General features: G+C 40.4%; 1 protein-coding gene across 1 annotated transcript in view; it reads right to left on the reverse strand.

Moving 5' to 3' along the window:
* LOC131198230 (collagen alpha-3(VI) chain-like) overlaps positions 1 to 22,923 on the reverse strand; it is a 126,194-nt gene that overhangs the window by 59,663 nt on the left and 43,608 nt on the right. The window contains exons 13-15 of the mRNA XM_058182722.1: positions 4,513 to 4,566; positions 2,139 to 2,210; positions 431 to 457 (exon numbers count right to left, since the gene is read on the reverse strand). Of these exons, the coding sequence (XP_058038705.1) occupies positions 431 to 457; positions 2,139 to 2,210; positions 4,513 to 4,566 (153 nt within the window). The remainder of the gene's footprint in view (positions 1 to 430; positions 458 to 2,138; positions 2,211 to 4,512; positions 4,567 to 22,923) is intronic.

Raw genomic sequence — 22,923 nt, forward strand, 5'->3', positions numbered from 1 at the left:
GGTGGGTTGCTACCCGTTTGCTCTGGATTAGGTGGACCAGTAGTAGTGGCGGGAGGCTCTGCCCACCCGCATACATACGAGTGAACTGTAGTGATGGGTTTTGAAACCCGCCCTTGGCAGGAGCTGGGCAAAAACAGGGGCTCACTCCATCACGTGGTATTTGGGTCTGAAATTGTCAACTTTCTAGAAATAAGCCCAGCATCTTAACTGCTAGACCACCACATCCCATACAGCAGAAGTGAAGAGGATGACTAATCTAATTTAGACTGATTTTGAGGGATGAGAAACTTTGGAGGTAACCTTATACAATGCTTTAGACTGCAAAAAGTCCATACCTACTAACTACAAAATAGTAATAATAATCAAAGTAAATCTTCTAGTCATATCTTTTGAAGAAAGCAGTTTTAATTTTTTAAAAATAATTGCCTACCTTTTTTCCTCTATATCCTCTTACTCCCTGAAATGTAGAAGAAATTAGATGTTACACAGAAGAAATTCAAAAGTTCTGAAATGTATTTCCAAATATAGAGTATAGAGTATTTTTCTGCACTAGAAATACTAGATAACCATGCAAATCAGTACTCAGTGATGGAATTAGTAGATTTTTTTTCTAAACTACCTTACAGTATAGTTATACTTCAAATGCTCATTCCTAGCAATTGTTCGGTTCACATTAGGAACTTGGCAGCTTCTTTCCCATTTTTGATTGTTTAGAAAAGCACAGAAAGCAATGCCTTTCTTACCACCCATAAAGTCCCTATTGACTTTTAATCTGAAGTTCTTATGTGCAAAAATGCTTCCCCTATGAAGGAGATGAGCATTTGTTGTATTCAAAGCCCTGTGGACAAGGGTATCATATATCAAGCATATTTGTTGGGTGAAAAAAAATATCTGTAACTCTGGTTTTGGTAGGAGCCAGCAACTCTAGCTGGCAAATTAGAACAGTTGAGTCATGTGTGAAGTTTCTATCTTGTTATATTCTTTTTGTTATTGTCACTACAGCTGGTGTTTAATCTTCCTTTTTTGAGAGATCATCTTCCCATCTTCTCAGGAACCAACTTTCTTTTGATAAATAAAAATATAATTTATTGGATAAAATGCACTCATTATAACATGGGAGTCATCAGTGTGGTCAAAATGTTTCAAAGGCAACCACAATAGTGCAATTCAATCTCTGCTTGATTTTTTTTATGGGCATCACATAAACAGAGTTTCAAACACATAATTGTGGCCACTTTCTGGATTTTTTTGAAGGATACCTTGCAGGGGTGTCAAACTGGCAGCCCACGAGCCAGATGTGTCAAGTGCAGGCTATGCCCACCCCAGCTCCGCAAAGGGAAAAAAATATCACAATACATCTCATGATGGTAACATGACACTGCAAGTTTACACCCATGCCTTACAGGTACCTGTTGTGTCTGCGCCCCCCAAGCCGGGGCCCCTGCCAGAAAGTGACTCAGAAAGTGAGTGGGAAGGGCCATCAGGACTTACCTCTGGAGCACCGGCTTCCCTGGCTCAGCTCCAGGAGCCAGAGGCAGGCCAGGTGGAGGAAATAACAAGGCCTCCATCCCCTTCCCCCACCAGGCCACACCTCCAGACCCAACTGATGGCAATCAGGCCTGGCTGGACTCTAGATTTCATAGGCAGGAGAGGCGGGAACAACAGAAGCAAGGGTGGGGCAGGCCTAGGAAGTGCTGAGTCATGGAGCCACACCCCACAAGATATAAAAGCAGCAAGAGCTGCTATACCACTTCATGGCAAGCAAATCAACTGCTTAACTAGAGCTGAAGTACTGTTTGTTCCTGATTGACTCATCAGCATCAAGCGAGATAACAGAGACACTTGGCAGACGCTTGCTAGTTTGCTGCCAGAAGCTGATAGTTGCCGGCTAATTAAGTCATCGCTCGGACTGAGACGAGGGGGACAGAACAGTACCCATGCATTCTTGTTTCTCAAAATGGAAGACAACTATGAAATCATCTTTCAAAAAGTAACAAGCATACAGTACAACCACACCAAGCAAATGTATAACCACACAATCACACCAAGATGGTAAAATATGAAATCATGTGAAGTGTAATGTCACAAGAACACCTAAAGCTCTGAGTGATCCCTCTGGAAAAGGTTTGAAGACTTGCCTTGGGACCTCTAGCACCAGTGCATCCAACTTCTCCTTGTTTTCCATTAGTACCCATCAGACCACGACTTCCCTAAGGGAAAAGAAAAAAGTGAAAAATTGGAAAACCTGCCCTTTGAATATGCTTAATGCCTTAGATACAATTGTCTTCTTTTTGAAGGATATATTGTTAATGTCTCTAACTGGTATTTCTGAAAATTACTGAGTTATCTCCTGGCTGCATGCTGAATCAGGACTTTCAAACCTAACAATGATAACTAAATAATGTAAGATTAATTTATGAGATATGTAGACAAATATCACCAAACATTAATTGCCTAATACTATAGCTACATTTAGATTGTGAACTCATTCTTCAAATTTGATCTTACTGCCTTTTCAAAATGGTGGAAGAAGTAGTTATTCAAGATGCATGGTGAGAGATACATCCCAAGGAAAATCACTACTCGTTTTATTCAAATAGAACATGTCTTGGTCAAGAATAGATATAATGTGGATTACAGCGGAACTAAAAACCAACATACAAGAAATAAATATAGAAATAAATAACTGGCAAGTCATAACCTCATAAAAGTTATATGGAAAGGACAAAAAAGAAAACCAAGATGGATGATGAACCAAGAAATATTAAAAGAAAAGAAATTTATTCAATTTATGGAAAGAGAACTAGACTTCTTTAAAGAAAACAAAAAAGAAGAAACATCAGTACAAAATGTATGGGATACAGCTAAGGCATATGTTAGAGGATTAACTATAACATAGAGGAAAAGAGAATAAAAAAAGAGACAAAATTAAAGGACATTAGAAGAAGAATATAAGAGATTAGAGATAGAACTACAAGAAGATCCACAAAAAAAGAATATAAAGAATCAAATGGACTTAACAAAGCATAAGTTGAATTTAATAAATAAAGATGAACTACCATGGAAAATTAAAAGTGTCAAACAAAATTTCTTTGAGAATGTAAATAAACCAGGAAGATGGCTGGCATATAAATTGAAAAAAGAAAAAGAAAAGAAATTGATACATAAACTTGTGGACAATAAAGGAAATACTCACCGTCAAAATGAGGATAAAGAGAAAATGATTCAAAACTATTATAAGAATTTATATGACCAAGAGTTAGTTGCAGAAGTAAAATAAAACAATACCTAGAAAAAGCGGAACTACCTAAAATACCCGAAACAATGAAAGCAATGTTAGACGAATGTATATCAATGATGGAATTAACCCAGTGGTAGTCAACTTGGTCCCTACCGCCCACTAGTGGGCGTTCCAGCTAACATAGTGGGCGGTAGGGGTTTTATCTGATACTGAAGTACTTTCCTTTTTTTTTTTAATTTAATTGACTTTTTAAAAAATTTCATAGCATTATTTAAAAACATTTTCATTAGGTTTTCATAAAATTTCCCGTGACAATTTAAATTTCTGAAAATATACTATTTGTATTGCCCGCGCATAAGTTTAGTTCACATTACGTAAGTGAAACTAAATGGCGCTATAGTGCCATCGCAAACAAAAGAGCCTCATCCCAGAATAGATTGCGCATCTCCCCCCACACCACCCAGCTGTAACAGACAAGCAGAGCTGGTAGCCGGTGCCCCCCAAACCCAATCCATGATGCGCGAGAGGCATGCACAGATGATGATACACAGCGCATTACTGTGGAACCGGTGGGCGGTTAGAAAATTTTACTACTAACGGAGATACAAAAGTGGGTGGTAGGTATAAAAAGGTTGACTACCCCTGAATTAACCGAAGCAATCAAGACAAAAGAATAGGAAGACACCAGGTCTGGATGGATTACCAGTAGAATTATACAAAGACTTGCAAGATACTTTAAGTATCCCAATGTTGGAAGTAGTTAATGAACTTTTGTTAGAGGCAAAGATACCAAATTCATAGATGGAAGCATACATTACCCTTTTACTGAAAGAAAATGCAGACTTACAACAAATAAAAAAACTACAGACCAATATCCTTATTAAATGAGGATTATAAAATATTTGCTTCAATAATTGCAGAAAGACTAAAACAATTTTTAAATTGATTTATACATTCAGAAAAAAAATGTCTTTTTACCTAAGAGATGAATTAAAGACAATATGAGAATAATCTTAAACATATTGGAGTACTATGAAGTACATCCAGAGAAGCAAATGGTGTTGACAGATTACATCTAATAAGTGCCATTATTTCTCTCTCCCTCCCTCCCTCCCTCTCTCCCTCTCTCTCTCTCCCCTTCCTCCTTTCCTCCCTTCCTTAAATGTTTTAAAAATAAGAGTTAATGCAGATTGCAAGGGATAATTCCAGGTAGTCTTATTTTAAGTGATTGCAATGTATTCTTTCAATACATTGCTAGGTATGTTACTTACAATTCCTCCTTCTTCACCAGGATGGCCTGAATAGCCATCAAAGCCTGTATTTCCCTGCAAGATAACAAAAAAGACAGTCAAACTTAATTCAGTAGTGTGGTATCTTATTAATAGCAGACCTCTTTCTTCTGCACTTCAGCAAATACATTTCCTCAAACAACAGAATACTTTACTATCAGTAAATTATTATACCCAAATTGCATGTTTTTATTTTGAAACGTATAATAATTTTTAAAAATAATCTACCATAAAATGACATATAACCTCAAAATTGAATGTGTTGGTGTACATTATACTCACATAGGTCTATATTTAGGAATAGAAAATCACATCACTGAATCAACAAAAATGTTATTACTAGCACCAAAGTATACAACAATCTGAAAAATTTAAAGAAACAAGAGTATTATGCTCCAGATTATTTCATGTATTTTAATTTCAACAAAAACATTTGATGCAAAGATAAGAAAAATGATGTGATAATTCATTTCACTAAGTCATGGTTTCCTTCATTAAAGTCTATTGACCAAGTTCAACAAGACTAAAGAACAGTGGTAATGTTTTCTTGCGAAGATTTCATTACCATCAGTGCTAGAAGTAGAGCCATTTTATATAAACAAAGAACAAACCTCATTCTCTTTCACTTCTCAACTAGGTAACACTGATGTTGTTACCTAATTGAGTAACGAAATATCTGCAAGAAAATAAGCTCAGAGAGCATCAGGAACTCTACAGTTCAATCCAAATATTTTCTAAGGATCAAGTTTGAACAATATGTTATGCCAAAAGCAAAAAAACTGTTACATAGCTTAGTGTTAATATACAAACTAGTGTCGAAGAAATACCATTAAAAGATATTTGTGATTCTTATTTATTTTATCCAGCCAAATATCTAAATTCATCCCAATCAATTGCAGGCTGGCTCAATGGTTCAGCTCCTAGTCATGGATTCAAGAAGACATCATAACATGTCTCTAGTTCCAGTAGGGCATTTTTTTACAAAATTAATGATGCCAAGGGAAATAAAAAAATAAAAAAATACAAATGGAAAATATTGTGTCAAGTGAATCATTTGACACTGCACCAAGATCTCTAATTATAGTCAACCTGACAATCTACTTTTTCTTGCATAATCATTCAATCTTTGTAAATCACAATATTCTGTTATTTTCTCCAGGTTGTTTTAATCAAATTATCTCCTGGTATCACCACTTCAGTGAACCATATGATCATTTTTATAAGTAAGATAGGGTACAATTCAATATATTCAAATATATTTTACTTAGTTACAGTTTTTGCCAAAGTATTCTTTTTTCATAGTTTTTATTCATTTCCTAATATTTCCTTGCTCGTTTTATTAAGTCACATCTTCTTTCACCCTCAAGTTCTAATTTCTCAATTTTTATTCATGATCATTCTCTTTCATTCTTTTTTTTAAACTATGTCAATTTTTATCCTAATATATTCAAATATATTCGGGGTTGCCTTTCTTCCATTTCATCTTTTCCTTTTCACAGCAATCCTTTCTTCTCCTCTCACTCCGTTCCCTCACTCCTTTCTTCCTACCTCTTTTCTTCTCTCCTCTCCTACTATTTCTCTACTTCCCCTTCCTTTCTCCCCCTCTGCTCTATTTCCTCCCTATCTAACCTTCTCTCCTACTCTTATTTCCCCTAACTTTCCTCTTCTCCTCTTCCCTTTCTTCTTTCCTCTCTCGCTCCTTCTCTCTTTCCATCTCTCCCCTTCTTCTTATCTCTTTCCATTGATGTGTTTATTTCAATATTTCTGGTGTCCAGACAACCCCAATTTTCTCATTTATTACGCATATTTCTCAAACCTCTCCTCCTATATTTTAGTTATTAACATGGTCTTCATCTTATTCCATTTATATCATACAATCAATTAATGCAACTTTCCACCTCTTATTTTCTTAAAGTTTTTGTTCACAATTCAATAATTATTTTCTTCCAATAGTGTACATCATTTACTAACATTTCAATTTTATTCCCTTTTAAATCTTAATTTCAATCATTTTCACTTATAAACCATGTTATCTTTCACATTTTATCTGCTGGATTTTCCATCCTTTTATATATTTAAAATTTATTTCCTTATCATCAACTTTAATTCTCTCTCATTCCATGCATTCTCAGACACAAACAGAAAAAGGAAACATATATTCCATTATATGTTCCACATTTAATTTACTTCTCCTCCTTCTCTCTTTTTTAATTTCCTTTATTCATTTCAACCTTTTTACAATAATCCATGTATTTCTTCTAATTTCCATTATTCCAGGGGGAAAAAAAGTTTCTACCACTATTTTAATTTCTTTTCTACTATTCATTTTTCTCCTTCTTTTAACCATTTTCTTTCAGTCTCTCCCAGATCTCATCTCTTAATATTTTTCTCCCTTTTTCCTGTTCTTTTATCTTCTTCTTTCTCCCTTTCTTGCATCCTCTTTTCCACCTTTCTCTGATTTTTACTCTTTTAATTTCCCCCCTCAGTTTTTCTCTATTTCCCCCTCTTCTCTTTGTTCTGTCACTGCTAATACCAGTGTAATCATCTATTTTTTTCACTGTTTTTCCCCCTTCAATCTTTTTTTCCCTTTCTTTTTTAAAATATCTTTCCCTCTCTCCATTTTTATTCTTTCACTATCAATCACAATATGATCATCTGTATTATTCTCACTCATTTCTTTTTCAACATTATATTTTTGTTCTTGTTTCCTCATAATTTCTTCATAATACCTTTTTTTTTATTTTTAAGCCACAGTTCTGCTTCTTTGTTCCCATTAAAGGACTCTCACACCATTTGAAGCATCTCCCATAATTCCTCCCAATTCTCCATGTTTTCGATATGAGGAGAAAAACTTTTTAGATTTATTTATCTTAACTTATATATAGTCCAAATTCAAGTCCAAAATATTGTCTCTTTCTCACCTCCCCCCCCTTTTTTTCTATTTCCAAATGGAAGTCAGTTCAAATGTTTCCCCTCCCCCCAGGTCGTCCAGGTTTCAATTTCAATCTTGATCTTTACCGCAGCTGTTCAAACAAGTACTCCTCAACGTTCCAATGTTTCTCCTCCCCTTAGACTAAACAATACAATGTCATCTCTTTTTTCTTCTCCGGCAATGAATCCAATCCACAACTCCCAGCAACAAAATGTCATTCGTTAATACACAAAAGCAGATTCTTTTTCTTCCTCTATTAAATCCTTTCGTTAGCAAAAGATGCTTCCTCTCAGTCTTCTTCTCCTTCCAACATTTACATTTTCTTCCAAAACCAATTTTAAATCCAGATGGAATGTTGTTTCTTTTAGGGCTTTTGTCTTGTAAATCCTCTTTGTTGTTTGCTTCCTCTCACTTTAAGTTTCCGCATGCCAATTAGCTGCTGACTTAAAGTCGGAAATTTTTTGAGCTTTAAAAGTTTTTTCTTCTTACCTGCGAGTAGGCCAATCGCTTACCCGGTAACAATACTCTGTTCTGATCTTGCCTCCTGCTTAATCTTTTTGTGTGGCTATTCTGACTTTGGCAGCTTCTAATGGCTGCCTTTCCTGTCGTTGGGATGCCGGTGCTGCAGGGAATTTGCAACTTCCCTGTTCGCACCGGCCAGTGCTTTCTTTCTTTGCTGTCCCTCCAGGACAGCTATGGTTCATTGAGAACCCCCAAAACTGCAGGAATTTCGGTGTTCACCGCAGAGCACCGGGGCACACCAGGGCACACCATCTCGTCACGACGCTGGCCATGCCCCCTCTCTTCTGTGTAATGTCAGTTTTGATGGTGTCAAGCCAACACATTCTTTGGCAGACTGATTTCCTTCTACTGCTTACATAGAACTCTTCCAAGCATAATTGCTTTCTCCAGTGACATGGATAATAACTGCTTTTTCCACATGACATGGCCAAAATAAGTGAGACCTTTGAAACACATTGACCCTTTCCTAAGAATATACTCACTAGTCACCATTTTCATTGATTCTTAGGCCTCTAAATGGACCAATTATATGTCTCATTTCTCTGACCTGGGGACATTTCTCTGACCTGGGGACAAAAAAAAAGGGAAGGCCCTTTTTTGTTGTCCCCAGCCTCCAGTGCCTCTCTAGAAGACTGGGAAGGGCGAAAATAGCCTTCCCTACCCACCCACCCTTGGAGGCCCTCCGGAGGCTGAAAATGGCCTGTTTGCCAACTTCCAGTCCCACCAAAAGTTGGCAAACAGGCCATTTCTGTCCTTTGGAGGGCCTCTGGGGGAGTGGGGAAGACTGTTTTCACCCTCCCCAAACTCCTAGAGAGGTTCTGGAGGCTGGGGACAGCAAAAAATAGGCCTTCCCCACCCCACCCCCCAAGGCCCTCTGGAGAGAGGAAACAGCCTGTTTCCCTACTCTGGTGGGCCCAGAAGGCCCGAAAATCAGCTGGCCGGCACACACGTGCATGCCAGAGGTGAGCTTGTGTGCCCACTGATATGGCTATGCACCACATTTGCCATAGGTTCGCCATCACAGATCTAAATGATAACTCATACTAGCTCGCATACATTTTAGCCCTTTCCTTCACAACTGATACTACCACTTCACTTCCAGCATATATTCATCAATTCTACCTCAATACACTATCTTCAATCATATCTATTACCCCTTCCCCTTCTGTACTGATTTCATAGACACATAATATATTTGTTTTTCTTTCAGTTCCTTCATTGTTATTTCATTATTCTTATCATTAACTTTTCTTAGATTTCAGTTTGTAACCTTTTATATGACATGATTATCACTAAATAATTATCACTTACGTCAAGTGCCTGATCTTCGGACCTTTCGTCGTGAGCTTAAAACATATTTATTCATTCAAGCAGGACTGGCATAAATAGCTGTTTTAAATTGGGGTTTTAATAATATTTTAAATTTTTAAATGTTTTAATAATCGGCCACATAGTAATAGTTCTTTTTAAATTCTTTTAATTGTATATATTCCGTGTTTTATTTTGGCTGTACACCGCCCTGAGTCCTTCGGGAGAAGGGCGGTATAGAAATTTAATAAAATAAAAAATAAAAATAAAATAAATAGACCTATAGACATTGTCCTATGACATCCATCATGGGTTTGGTCAATTAAGGCTTTTGCGTAATGCTTTTTTAAAATTTCATTTTGTCACAACAGTATACACAAACATTGTCATAAGTAAAAAAAAACATATCAGGAAGAATATATACATATATATATATATATATATATGTAGGTCTTTGGTTATTCGGGTTTTCTCCCGCGTAAAATTGGAAGTGTCTTGGCGACGTTTCGACGAAGTCTCATTCGTCATCTTCAGGCTTCAGCTTCGTGCTTCTGGGAGCAATGTGTGACTGCAGCTGTTTCTTCCTTTTTAACTGCTAGTGGGGGTTTAACTGCTAGTGGGGGTTTAACTGATTGGGTGGGAGCTTGGCTGTGCTCTGATTGGATGGGGGTTTTTTGTTTTTTTTTGTGCTCTAATTGGCTGGGGGTGTGTCCTCTTTGGGTGGGGGCTTGGTTGTGCTCAGATTAGTCTGAGTGCAGGGGGATTTGAGCTGGTGAGCTGCATAGCTGTTGTTTGGCTTCGTGTTCGTGGTGGTGCTACATCTTCATAGTGGGTGTCAGTCTGCTGCATGTATGGATTGGAGGGGTTTGAAATGGCTAGAAAATGAGATAGAAAAACGCCCACTATATATATAGTTTTTTTCTGAGGTTTTCGCGGGTGTTTGTATGTAGGTCTTTGGTTATTCGGGTTTTCTCCCGCATAAAATTGGAAGTGTCTTGGCAACGTTTCGACGAAGTCTCATTCATCATCTTCAGGCTTCAGCTTCGTGCTTCTGGGAGGAATGTGTGACTGCAGCTGTTTCTTCCTTTTTAACTGCTAGTGGGGGTTTGAACTGATTGGGTGGGAGCTTGGCTGTGCTCTGATTGGATGGGGGGGGTTTGTGCTCTGATTGGATGGGGGTGTGTCCTGTTTGGGTGGGGGCTTGGTTGTGCTTAGATTAGTCTGAGTTGCAGGGGGATTTGAGCTGGTGAGCTGCATTGTTGTTGTTTGGTTTCGTGGTCGTGGTCATGCTATATCTTCATAGTGGGTATCAGTCTGCTGCATGTATGGATTGGAGGGTTTGAAATGGCTAATGTTGCAGCTGCGGTCTGGCTTCTGGTCCTTGGTCGTGCTTCATATCAGTGTGGGTTTGGGTCTGCTTTCTGGGTGGATGTGTGGTGATGACATCCTGTGTGGACCTCGTGAGTGTGGGTCTGGTGTCATTCCTCGTGTTAGGGACTCGTTTGTCAATAAGGGCAGGTTTCCAAATGGCTGGTAGGCGGGAGGTATCATCTTGTTTGTTCATGCTGTGTGGGCGTTTTTCTATCTCAATGGCTTCTCTGATTATTCTGTTGTTAAAATGTTCAGTTTTGGCGATAGTTCTGGTCTTTTTAAAGTCAATATCATGTCCTGTGACTTTAAAGTGTTGGACCAGGGAAGAAGTTGGTTCCTCTTTTTTGACTGAGTTCTTGTGTTCTTCAATGCGTGCACTTATTCTTCTGTTGGTTTGTCCAATGTATGTGGAGGGGCAGGTGGTGCATTGGATTTCATATACTCCTTGATTTTCTAACTCAATTTTGTCTTTGGGGTTTCTTAGGACGGTGGATATTTTTCGGTTTGTGCAGAATGCTGTCTTGATGTTGTGTTTGTGGAGGATCTTGCTGATTCTGTCTGTGGTGCCTTTTATATATGGGAGGAGGGCTGTGCCGTTTTCTTGTTCTCTGTCTTGGATTTTAGTGGGGGGTTCTTTTTGGATTAGTTTGGTAACCTTATTTCTTTGGAATCCATTGGATGTTAGTACATTAGTGAGAGTGTCTAGTTCGGTTTTTAGGTGTTGTTCGTCAGCTAAGCATTTTGTTCTGGAGATGAGTGTCTTGGCTACGGAGTTGATCTGTGCTGGGTGGTGGTGTGAGAGTGCGTGCAGATAGCGGTTTGTGTGTGTTTTCTTCTGGTAGATGGTGTGTCCTAGGGAGCCATTGGGTTTCCTGTAGACTAAGACATCCAGGAAAGGAAGTTGGTTGTTAACTTCTGTTTCCATGGTGAACTGTATTTTGTATATATATATATGTAAGTAAAGAATATGCATTAGCTATATTAATTTGATATACTAAAGGGAACAATAGGACAGAAACAATAGGCACTTTTGTGCTCTTATGCACACCCCTTATAGTTCTCTTAGGAATGGGGTGAGTTCAATAGTAGACAGTTTTTGGTTGAAGATTTTGGGATTTTGAGTAGGGACTATGGAGTCAGGTAATGACTTTTTAATAATTAATAAATAAATTATTATTAATAATAATAATTAATAATTATTAATAATATTATAATAATAATTATAATATAATAATAATAATAATAATAATAATAATAATAAATAATTAAAAATTAATAATTTTTCTAAGAAAGTAAAGGTATCTATATATCATTCCCACCTAACAGCAAAGGCAGTTTTTTCCAAACATTTTCATGCTATTCAGGGTAAGGCTAAGATCCCTGTTTGGAGGCTACATTCCAAGACAATATTCTGTTACCCACATCTCACCAACTAAGAATTATGTGGTGTTTTGACAAATGGCAGTTTCCCTCCTCGTGATGATTTAGTATTCGCTAATGAGAAAGAGATCCAATGGTTCTTTGATTTTTTTTAAAGGGACTGGCCCATTTGAAGATCCTAATGCAATTTTCCCCTTCCCTCTGCAAGCTCTTTACTTATTTGTTTAGAAAATGAGGTTTTGTTTTTTGTTTTTTATTTTTTTATATTTTTGTCACAAACATACACAAACATCGTCATAAATAAAAACCAGATATCATGAAAGAAATATATGTATATATAAGTAAAAACATGCAACAACTATGTTAATTTGATATAATGAAGGAAACAATAGGACAGGAACGGTAGGCACTTTGTGCTATTATGCACGCCCTTTATAGTCCTCTTAGGAATGGGGTGAGGTCAATAATAGACAGTTTTTGGTTGAAGATTTTGGGATTTTGAATAGAGACTACGGAGTCAGGTAATGAGTTCTAAGTGTTAACAACTCTGTTACAGAAGTCATATTTTCTGCAATCAAGTTTGAAGTGGTTGACATTAAGTTTAAATCTATTGTTTGCTCTTGTATTATTGCGATTGAAGCTGAAGTAGTCTTTAACAGGAAGGATATTGCAGTAGATGATTTTGTGTGTTAAACACAGGTCATGTCAAAGTCGGCGGAGTTTTAAGTTTTCTAATCCCAGGATTTCTAGCCTGTTGGAATAAGGTATTTTGTTGTTTTCGGAGGAGCGAAGAACTCTTCTAGTAAAATATTTCTGGATGTGTTCAATTGTATTAATGTCAGAGGTGTGGTATGGGTTCCAGACGGATGAGCGGTATTCAAGAATAGGTCTGGCAAATGTTTTGTATGCTCTAGTTAGTAGTGTAGAGTTTTTAGAAAAGAAGTTGCGTACAATTAGGTTTACAACTCTTAGAGCCTTTTTTGCTATGTAGTTGCAGTGGGCTTTGGCATTTAGGTCATTTGATATGAGAACTCCAAGGTCTTTAACAGGGTGGGGGTCATCTGTAAGGTAATGTCCATCGAGTTTGTATTTAGTGTTTAGATTCTTTTTTCCAATGTGTAAGACAGAGCATTTGCTGGTTGAGATTTGGAGTTGCCAAGTTTTAGACCAATCAGAAACAAAGTCGAGGTCTTCTTGAAGGGTAGAAGTATTGTTAGTGGTATTAAATAGTTTGACATCGTCAGCAAAGAGAACACAATAACTTGAAATAAGGCCACAGAGATCATTTATGTATAGTATGAAGAGCGTTGGTCCAAGAACACTATCTTGGGGAACACCACTTTTGACAGGAGCAGGATTTGATAGAGCGTTGCCAATTTTGACCACTTGTTGTCTGTTTGACAGGAAGGCATTTATCCAATTGTGAAGAGGTCCCGAAATGCGTATGATTTTAGTTTGAGAAGTTTATCGTGTACTACTGAGTCAAAAGCTTTGCAGAAGTCTATGTAGATTGCATCTATTGCTTTTCCTTGATCAAGGTTGGTAGTCCATATGTTTTTGCAGTGGAGAAGTTGTAAGTTACAAGACAATTTTTTTCTGAAACCAAATTGTTTATTAGAGAGAAGGTTGTTTGTTTCAAGGTGGAGTGTAATGGATTGGTTTATGATAGATACCATTACTTTGCATGAGATGCAACATAAAGAGATAGGTCTGTAATTTTCAACTAGGCTGGGATCACCTTTTTTGAAGATAAAGATGACTGTGGCTAGAGACCAGAGTTTTGGAAGGGAACTAGTTGTGAAAGCTTTATTAAAGATTATGCTTAGGGGTTCAGCTATATTAATTGAAAGTTTTTTTACAAAGTATCACATAGTCCATCTGGTCCAATAGATAGTGATGGTTTCAGGTTGCATAGGGCTTTTTCTACATTATCTTCTGTAAAGTCTATATGTGTTAAGTAATTGTTAACATTTTTGGTACAATTGAGGAATGTCGGATAAGAGCCATCACTGTTTACAAAGACTGAGCCGAAGAATGTGTTGAAGAGGTTTGCTTTAACTGTTTCGTCAGTACATTCTTTGCCGTTAGGTTCTTTTAGTGGTGGAATGGATCTTGTTTCTTCTTCTGCGCATTCTTGTTGCTTCTTCTGCGCATGCCCGATATGGCGGCGTCTTGAGCTCTTCGGAGACAGCAGGTCGGGTTTCCTGAGCCGGGAAACCGCGTGGAGCCGACCACCGAGCTGCCGAAAGCCCTCCGCCTCTTAGTTAAGCTCTCCGGCGGCCAATGGAGAGGTTTTTGACCTCATTGGTTTCTCGGCCGCCGAGAACAAGGCTGGAGTTATGACTGGGCAGCGGACGGCGGTGGCCATCTTGGGGGGTGCGGAACGGCGCTCCCTGAAGATTCGTCGGCCAGCTGGCTGTCCGGACTCCTGGCTGGCCGCATGGCTGACTTGCAGGCATATGGGCTTGCCGGCTGGCAGGTAAAGGACGGCGGCGCTCATTTTGGGGGGTGCGGCTCAGCGCTCCCCGAAGATGGATGGCCGGCCTTGCCGGCCTTGCTGGCTTGCGGGCCTGCCGGCCTGTTGGTTTCCGGCCTGTTGGCCTCCCGGACTGCCATTTTGCCGCAATTATCATCGGCGGCTGGAATTTTTCCGCTGGACCTAATACCATCGGTCTGGTCATGAGCCTGGACATCGGCTCTATCATGAGCCTGGACATCGGCTTGGACATTGGCCCTGACATTGGCTGGACATTGGCGGCTTGGACGGTTCCTTGGACGGTTCCTTGGATGGTTTTTTGGCATACGGTACTCACCTTACCACAAAGGACATCAGCGGGATTATCATCTTGATGGCCTTTACCATGCCAGGCTTTAATGGCCTAGATTATGGCTGACGTTAAGTTAATGATATCTGCCGCTATATTTGTCATCAGCGGCATTGCAGACATAATTGTTACCTGTTTGATGTAGTTAACTTGGAATATGGTCGTTCCTTATGGTGATTACCTGGCAGCGGTGTACCGGTCCACTAATTCCATCAGCGGACTTCGGACAGTTCGATCCCCGTTTGAATACACCTCATACAGACAGTGGGGTCGGTTTTATTACACCTGTAGTGATCTTGCCGGCTTGGGATACCCTTTTCTTCCGCTGTTATTTGAACTTTCTATGAGTTACTCAGCGCTTGAGCTCTTACGGCTGCGAGGTTTCCCCCGCCTCGCAGGAGTGGCCCTCTGCTTTATCGAGGGCCTACCTTAATGAAGGGTCTTGGGACCCAGAGAGGTGGCATGCATCGAAGAAGAATCTGTGGGGTTTTTTTAATAGGTTTTTAAATAAGGGGTTTTTAAGGGGGGGAGGGGATTGACGGGTAGGGGGAGTAACCCATCAGGGAGGGTATGTCCAGTCCCAGCGCGTGCTCATGACACTATTTTAGTTGGTCCAAAGACAGGGGGGGAGGGGATTGTGCAGAGCAGAGAATGTTATTCCATCTGTACGGTAAGTGGGAGGGGCAGATATGGCGGAGGCAGGGGGCCGTATCGTTCTTTGGGAGCACGTGTTTGATGTTTAAAAGCGATCACATGCTCCGGCCCCTCAGTCCTCACTCATTCCCTGGATGGTCAAGACCCTCAGAGCTTGGGTCTTCGGCTGATGCTTTGCAATGCCCGGTCCGTGGTTAATAAGGCTCCCCTGATTTGTGACCTTATTCAGAGGGAGTCCATGGACTTTATGGGCATTACGGAGACCTGGTTGGGCACAGAAGGGGGTGTACCCCTGGTTGAACTGTGCCCTCTGGGTTTCCGTGCATTCCATCAGCCAAGGGCCCAAGGTAGGGGTGGGGGGGTGGCGGTTGTGATTAAAGAAAGTCCGGAGCCGAGGGAGTCCACTGTTCCTCAGATAGCTGGCTGTGAATCCCTCCTTGTGAAGTGGGGCCATCGGAATCAGATGGGCTGTTGATCACGTACCTGGCTCCTTGCTGCGTGACTACAGCCTTGCCTGAGCTACTAGAGGTGCTTGCTGGCGTGGCGGTTGAGATTCCCAGACTTTTGGTCTTGGGGGACTTCAACTTGCCATCGGCCGGCTTGTCGTCAACGGTGGTTCAGGAGTTCCAGGCCTCCATGACGGCCTTGGACTTGATTCAAGTAACCGATGGTCCTACACACATCGGGGGAGGCGCGCTAGACCTGATTTTTATCTCTGGTCAGTGGGTAAATGATCTGGATTTAGGAGATATAGTGAAGGAACCGGTGTCATGGTCAGATCATTTTCTTCTTCGCCTAGACTTTCGGACCGCCGCTCACCACCGCAGGGAGACGGAGCCAATGCGTTGGTTCCGTCCCAGGCGCCTGATGGACCCGGAGAGGTTCCTGACGGAGCTTGGGCCATTTCCTGAGGATCTTACCCACGGCACGACTGAAGAACTGGTTGCGGCCTGGGAATGGGCCGTGGCTGGGGCTTTGGACCGTGTCGTGCCTTTGCGGCCTCTGACCCGGTGTAGATGTCAATTGGCTCCCTGGTTTTCCGAGGAGCTGAGAGAGATGAAACGCCAGAGAAGACGCCTAGAGAGTACTTGGAGGTCTAGCCGTTCCGAGGCTGATCGGACACTAGTGAGGTCTTTTACTAGGACCTACCTAGTGGCAATGAGGGAGGCGAAGCATTCCTACGTTTCCACCCTCATTGCATCGGCAGATAACCGCCCGGCCGCCTTGTTTCGGGTGACCCGTTCCCTCCTTCATCAAGAGGGACGGGATGACCCCTTACAGGGACGAGCTGAGGAGTTTAACGGTTATCTATACGATAAAATCGTTCAACTTTGGGATAGTTTGGACCAAGATTGCGATGATCCAACCGAGATGACAGAGACGCGTCTTGTTGAGGTTATTTGGGATGAGTTTGATTCTGTGGCTCCCGAGGACGTGGACAGGTTGCTGGGGAGATTGCATGCAACTACATGTTACTGGACCCGTGTCCTTCCTGGTTAGTGCTGGCTGCTCAGGAAGTGACACGAGGCTGGCTCCAGGGGATTATAAATGCTTCTTTGGTGGAAGGGGTTTTCCCCGCCGCCTTGAAAGAGGCGGTGGTGAGACCTCTCCTCAAGAAGCCTTCCCTGGACCCAGCTATTTTGGGAAATTATCGTCCAGTCTCCAACCTTCGCTTCGTGGCGAAGGTTGTAGAGAGTGTGGTTGCATGGCAGCTCCCCCGGCACCTGGAGGAAGCTGTCTATCTAGACCCGTTCCAGTCCGGCTTTCGACCCGGTTATAGCACGGAGACGGCTTTGGTCGCGTTGGTGGATGACCTCTGGAGGGCCAGGGGCAGGTGTTGCTCCTCTGCCTTGGTCCTATTAGATCTCTCAGCGGCTTTTGATACCATCGACCATGGTATCCTGCTGCGCCGGTTGGAGGGATTGGGAGTGGGGGGCACCGTTTATCGGTGGTTCTCCTCCTATCTCTCTGATCGGTTGCAGACGGTGTTGACAGGGGGGCAGAGGTCGTCCTCAAGGCGCCTCACTTGTGGGGTGCCTAAGGGGTCGATTCTCTCGCCTACCGTGTTCAACATCTATATGAAGCCGCTGGGTGAGGTCATCAGTGGTTTTGGGGTGAGTTATCATCTGTACGCTGATGATACTCAGCTGTACTTTTCCACCCCGGACCACCCCAACGAAGCGGTCGAAGTGCTGTCCCGGTGCCTGGAAGCTGTACGGGTCTGGATGGGGAGAAACAGACTCAAGCTCAATCCTTCCAAGACGGAGTGGCTGTGGATACCTCTCACCGACCCGTGCGCTCTCACAGAGAGGGACTCCTCAGGGTGCCATCTGCTAGACAGTGTCATTTGGCGACACCCAGGGGAAGGGCCTTCTCTGTGGGGGCTCCCACCCTCTGGAACGAAGTCCCCCCAGGACTTCGCCAACTTCCGGATCTCCGAACCTTCCGCCGCAAGCTTAAAACATATTTATTCATCTGCGCAGGACTGGACTAGATTTTAAATTTATATTGGTTTTAATGGGTTTTATTATTTATATTGCTTTTTTAATTATTTGGCTGTGTAGAATAAGTTTTTTAATTGTTATTTTATTCTGTATTTATTTGTACTTTTTTATCTGCCTGTGAACCGCCCTGAGTCCCTAGGGAGATAGGGCGGTATATAAATACGATAAATAAATAAATAAATAAATAATCCCGGTACAGTCAGCTGCATCCGCAGCTGACTGTTGGGGGCGAGTTAGTGGCCCCAAAGGAGGTGGTTCGCAACTTGGGCGTCCTCCTGGATGGACGGCTGTCCTTTGTTGAACATCTGACGGCCGTCTCCAGGAGGGCCTTTTACCAAGTTCGCTCGGTCCGCCAGTTGCGTCCCTTCCTTGACCGGGATGCCTTATGCACGGTCACTCACGCTCTGGTTACGTCTAGGTTGGATTATTGTAATGCTCTCTACATGGGGCTGCCCTTGAGGTGCACCCGGAGGCTACAGTTAGTCCAGAATGCGGCTGCGCGAGTAGTAACGGGAGCCGCTCGTAGCTCCCATGTGACACCACTGCTCTGTAGTCTGCACTGGCTTCCTGTGGTTTTTTGGGTGCGCTTCAAGATTTTGGTTACCATCTTTAAAGCACTCCATGGCTTAGGACCCGGGTACTTACGAGACCGCCTGCTGTTACCCTTTGCCTCCCACCGACCCGTACGCTCTCACAGAGAGGGTCTCCTCAGGGTGCCGTCCGCCAAACAGTGTCGGCTGGCGGCCCCCAGGAGTAGGGCCTTCTCTGTGGGGGCAGTGACGCTCTGGAATGAACTTCCCCCTGGCCTGCGTCAAGTGCCTGATCTTCGGACCTTCCGTCGTGAGCTTAAAACATATTTATTCATTCAAGTGGGACTGGCATAATAGCGTTGAATTTTAATTGGGTTTCTTAACATTTCTTAATATCTTAAAATTTAAAATTTAAATTTTTAATTATCAGCCTTTATAATTTGCTTTGTTTTAAATGTTGTTTTAATTGTATATATTCTGTTTTATTTTGGCTATTTATTTCCCTGAGTCCTTCGGGAGAAGGGCGGTATAAAAATTTAATAAAATAATAAATAAAAATAATAAATAGTTTCTTTAAGTTCATTGTTCACAATATTATAGAAAGCACAATTGGAATTAGTGCGTAGAAGGTCTTCTTCTTGTTTGGTGTGATAACTGTTACATTCTGTTTTTATTTGGTTGCAAATATTTATGTAGCGGTTTTTGAAGTTTGCTACATAACCCTTTTTGTTTTTTTTCCAGAGGGATTTTTTTTTTGGATTGAAGCTTTTTTATTGATATGGGTAATTTGTTTTATCTTTTGATTTTGGTGTTGATTTGTGGTACGTATAGTTTGATGATTTTACCGATTTCAAGTAGGAATATTTATAGTGGTCTTCTGTAGTGATACAGGTTGAGAATAGATTTTGCCAGTCAAGGAATGAGAGATCATCGTTTATAAGGTCATAGTTAAATTTTTTGAAATTGTCGTTTGGAGTACTATTGTTGTGACGATTTATGTGAGGACATATGTTTATTTATGTGAGGGCGTATATTTAGGCAAAAGTCTATCATGCAGTAGTCGCTGTTGGAAAAGGGTTCTTTTACTTGTAGACCATAAATTGTGTTTTTGTTATTACAAAAGATGAGGTCGAGGCAGTTCATGAGTCTAGTATTGTTAGTTACTAGTTGTTCAAGACCTAGGTTTGTAACTGCGTTGTATAGTGTAGTATGGATTGGTTCGGTTGTACATTCATTTGTTATCCAGTTTATAGAAGGTAGATTTAGGTCACCCAGGAAGATGAGAGGATATGGGCAAGAGGTAGCCCATGTTAGTAGTGAGGTTAATATATTTGCATGAGCAATGTCGTAGTCAGGGGCTCTGTAGCATAGTATGAATCTAAGTGTGGTGTTGGTGGACAGGTCACATACAATAGTTTCAGGAAGAGAGTATTTATGTGCAACTTGAATATTTTTTAAGTTAAATGATTTTTTGTAAAAGATAGCTACTCCACCACCTCTGCAGTGTTTACGATCTGATCGAAGGACTTGGTATTCTTTGTTTGAAATAATAGAGTCAGTGAGGGATGAGTTTAGCCATGTTTCACAAACAAGTATGATGTCAAATGTATAATTGTTTAATAAGAGGATGAATTCAGGTAATTTGTTTACAATATTTCTTGCATTTATTAGTTTACATTTGAGACCTGTAGTATTTGGTGTAGGAGAGGTAAGGGGCGTGCATACCTAGTTTTGATTGGTAGTTGATTGAGGGTTATTTATAACAGGTGGAAGATTGGTTGAGCAGTGAGTGGTTGATCGTTGGATGATTGGAGGTTTTGAATGGGTGGTTGAGGATTGATGTTTCGATTTATGGATGGATGGATGCCTTGTTTGATGGATGGTTGAATGTTTTTATTGGAGTGTGGTTGAGTGATGGGGGTTTGATTGAAGGATTTACTTTTTATGCAGTCAGCACGGTAGTCAATGTAAAGGTTAGTTTCTCCTTCTTCTTCTTGTCGTTTGAGCTCTGAACGAAGTTCACGGGAACTAATACGTTGTAGGAATGATAAGTCTGGTCTAGCTCTAAGCTTGTTGTAGCTGAGATTGTTTCTGGCAATTTTGTTTATAGTATAAATGAAATTTCTTTTGCTGGTTTCATTTTTGCAAATGATTCTACAGAATTTGGGTGCTACTGAACCATCGTTGTATTTGAATTAAGGTCCATCTCTGGAGACTTCGGTTATTTCACTAGGGTTGAAGGATGATAATTTGTAATTTGAAATGATGTTTTGTATTTTATCAATATCTGGTTCATTTGTAATATCTAGGCCAAATAATATAGCATTTTGACGTTTTTCTCTCTCTCTCAATTGTATCTCTTACTAGTATTGCTATGTTGTTTGCTTGATTGGTAGATGTTTGAGGTTTAGTTTGTGTACAAGGCAGTGTTTGTTGAATTGGGAGATGTTTTTGATCAGTTGTGTTTCCATTTATTTTTGCTATAATTTTATTTTCAAGGTTTGCTATAAGTTTATTTTCAAGGTTTGTGAAACGTGCATCAAGTTGTGCATTTAGGTGTGCTAGTAATTTTTTTTCTAAGTTTGTTTGAATGTTGTTAATGACGGTTTTTTCAATGTTTGACATAATAGAGTTAGTGATAGTTTTTTCTAGATTGGCTTGGATAGATTCTATGATATTTGGTTGTGATTTGATAGATTCGATGATGATTTTATAAATGTGTCTATGTTTAGTGAATTATCAGCTATGGGGTTATTACAGTTATGACATGATTTTGTTTCGTATTGGTCATTATTTGCAGTTGCATCTATTGATCGAGATCGTTTTGAATTTTGTTGGGATTTCTGCTTGGCATGATTGATATTCTATTAGTATTTTACAGTTAATTTTGCTGTAATTATACTAATGTTGATAGATGGTCATTCCACAAGATGGCAGTGTTTTAAAGATGGAGAAAGGATGGATATAGGATGGACCAAATTTAGTGAAGTAGTATCTCTCTATTACTTACTGTACTTTAATCTTTCTCTTCCACACCTTTTCTCTATAAAATAACACATTTTTGAGGATGTGGTGTTTGAGTTCGTGGGGATGTTGATGATAGAGGTAGCTTGGTTGATAGTGATGGCGGATGTTGGAGTTGGTAGAGAAGGAAGTGGTAGGAAGATGAAGATGGATGAAAACAGTGATGGCGGCAATGGCGGATGCTGGAGGTAGTAGAGAAGGAGTTTGTGGGGGGATGGAGTTAATTTTAAAAGACTCACCCTGGCAATCTGCTCTGTTTAGTTGAGGTTCTCTTTGGCGGGAATTTCAAAAATTTGAGTTTCAAAAGTGAAGAGCGGCAGTGGTGACACTCGTTAGCGGTGATAGCAGTTGCGGCGTGGATCAGTTGCGGCGTTGGTGGCGGCATCAGTTGCTTAAATCCCGGTCGGAGGGCGGTCGTGGCGGGGGAGGCCGCTTCAATCGCGGCGTGGATCGCAGTGGCTTGTGGTGGCTTGAGTGGTGGCTGCAGCTTGAATCCGGCAGAGGCTTGCGGCAGCTTGAGTACTGGTCGCTGCTTGAATCCGCCTTCGGCTGGTGGTGAATCTCAGCAGCACTTTAAAGTTTAGATGTCGGTGGAGGGTATATTTTATATTTTTATAATTTATAAATTTATAAAATTTAAATAAATTTTATAAATTTATTAAATTTATTTGCTGCCCATCTACTTTGGGTGGCTTACAACAGAAACATAGTAATAGAACAATAAACATAGTAAGCAATGAAACAATAAAAATAAACAATAAAGCTCCAACAATATAAATTAAACAGATGGGCAGAAGGGTAATAGGAAGCAAAAAGGATAGGGTCAGTCAATTAATACAGAAGCCATCTCCAGTGTTACCATATATGACTAAAAACAATCCAAATAACCACTAGATGGCAGCAAAAAGATATAGAATACCAATCCATCTAATGATTGAAGGTATCTTTTTTCCTCTTCTTGTGGACTTCAGCTGATTGCCAGTTGTCAGTCTCCACATTGAAGATTGGTTGGGTACAATGTATATGTTGCTTTGTAGTTAGGTAGAAACAATTTTATGGGAATATAAAAGGACAGAATTATCCAGAAAATAGATATAAAGCTATTTATAAAAGTTTAGCTGATATCATTAATTCAGCAAGGATTTCTGATTCTTGGGAAACCAGGAAATTTTTATATGAAAGCACTATGGATTCATGTGATATGTAATTCAAGACAACCCCGAAAATATTCGAAGAATAAAAATTGAAATAGTTAAAAAAAAAAGGAATGAAAGGGAATCAATATGAATAAAAATGGAGAAATTAGAAAACGAAGGGTGAAAAAAGATGTGATTTAATAAAAT

The sequence above is a fragment of the Ahaetulla prasina genome, chromosome 4, assembly GCF_028640845.1.
Source record: "Ahaetulla prasina isolate Xishuangbanna chromosome 4, ASM2864084v1, whole genome shotgun sequence".
NCBI lineage: Eukaryota > Metazoa > Chordata > Lepidosauria > Squamata > Colubridae > Ahaetulla > Ahaetulla prasina.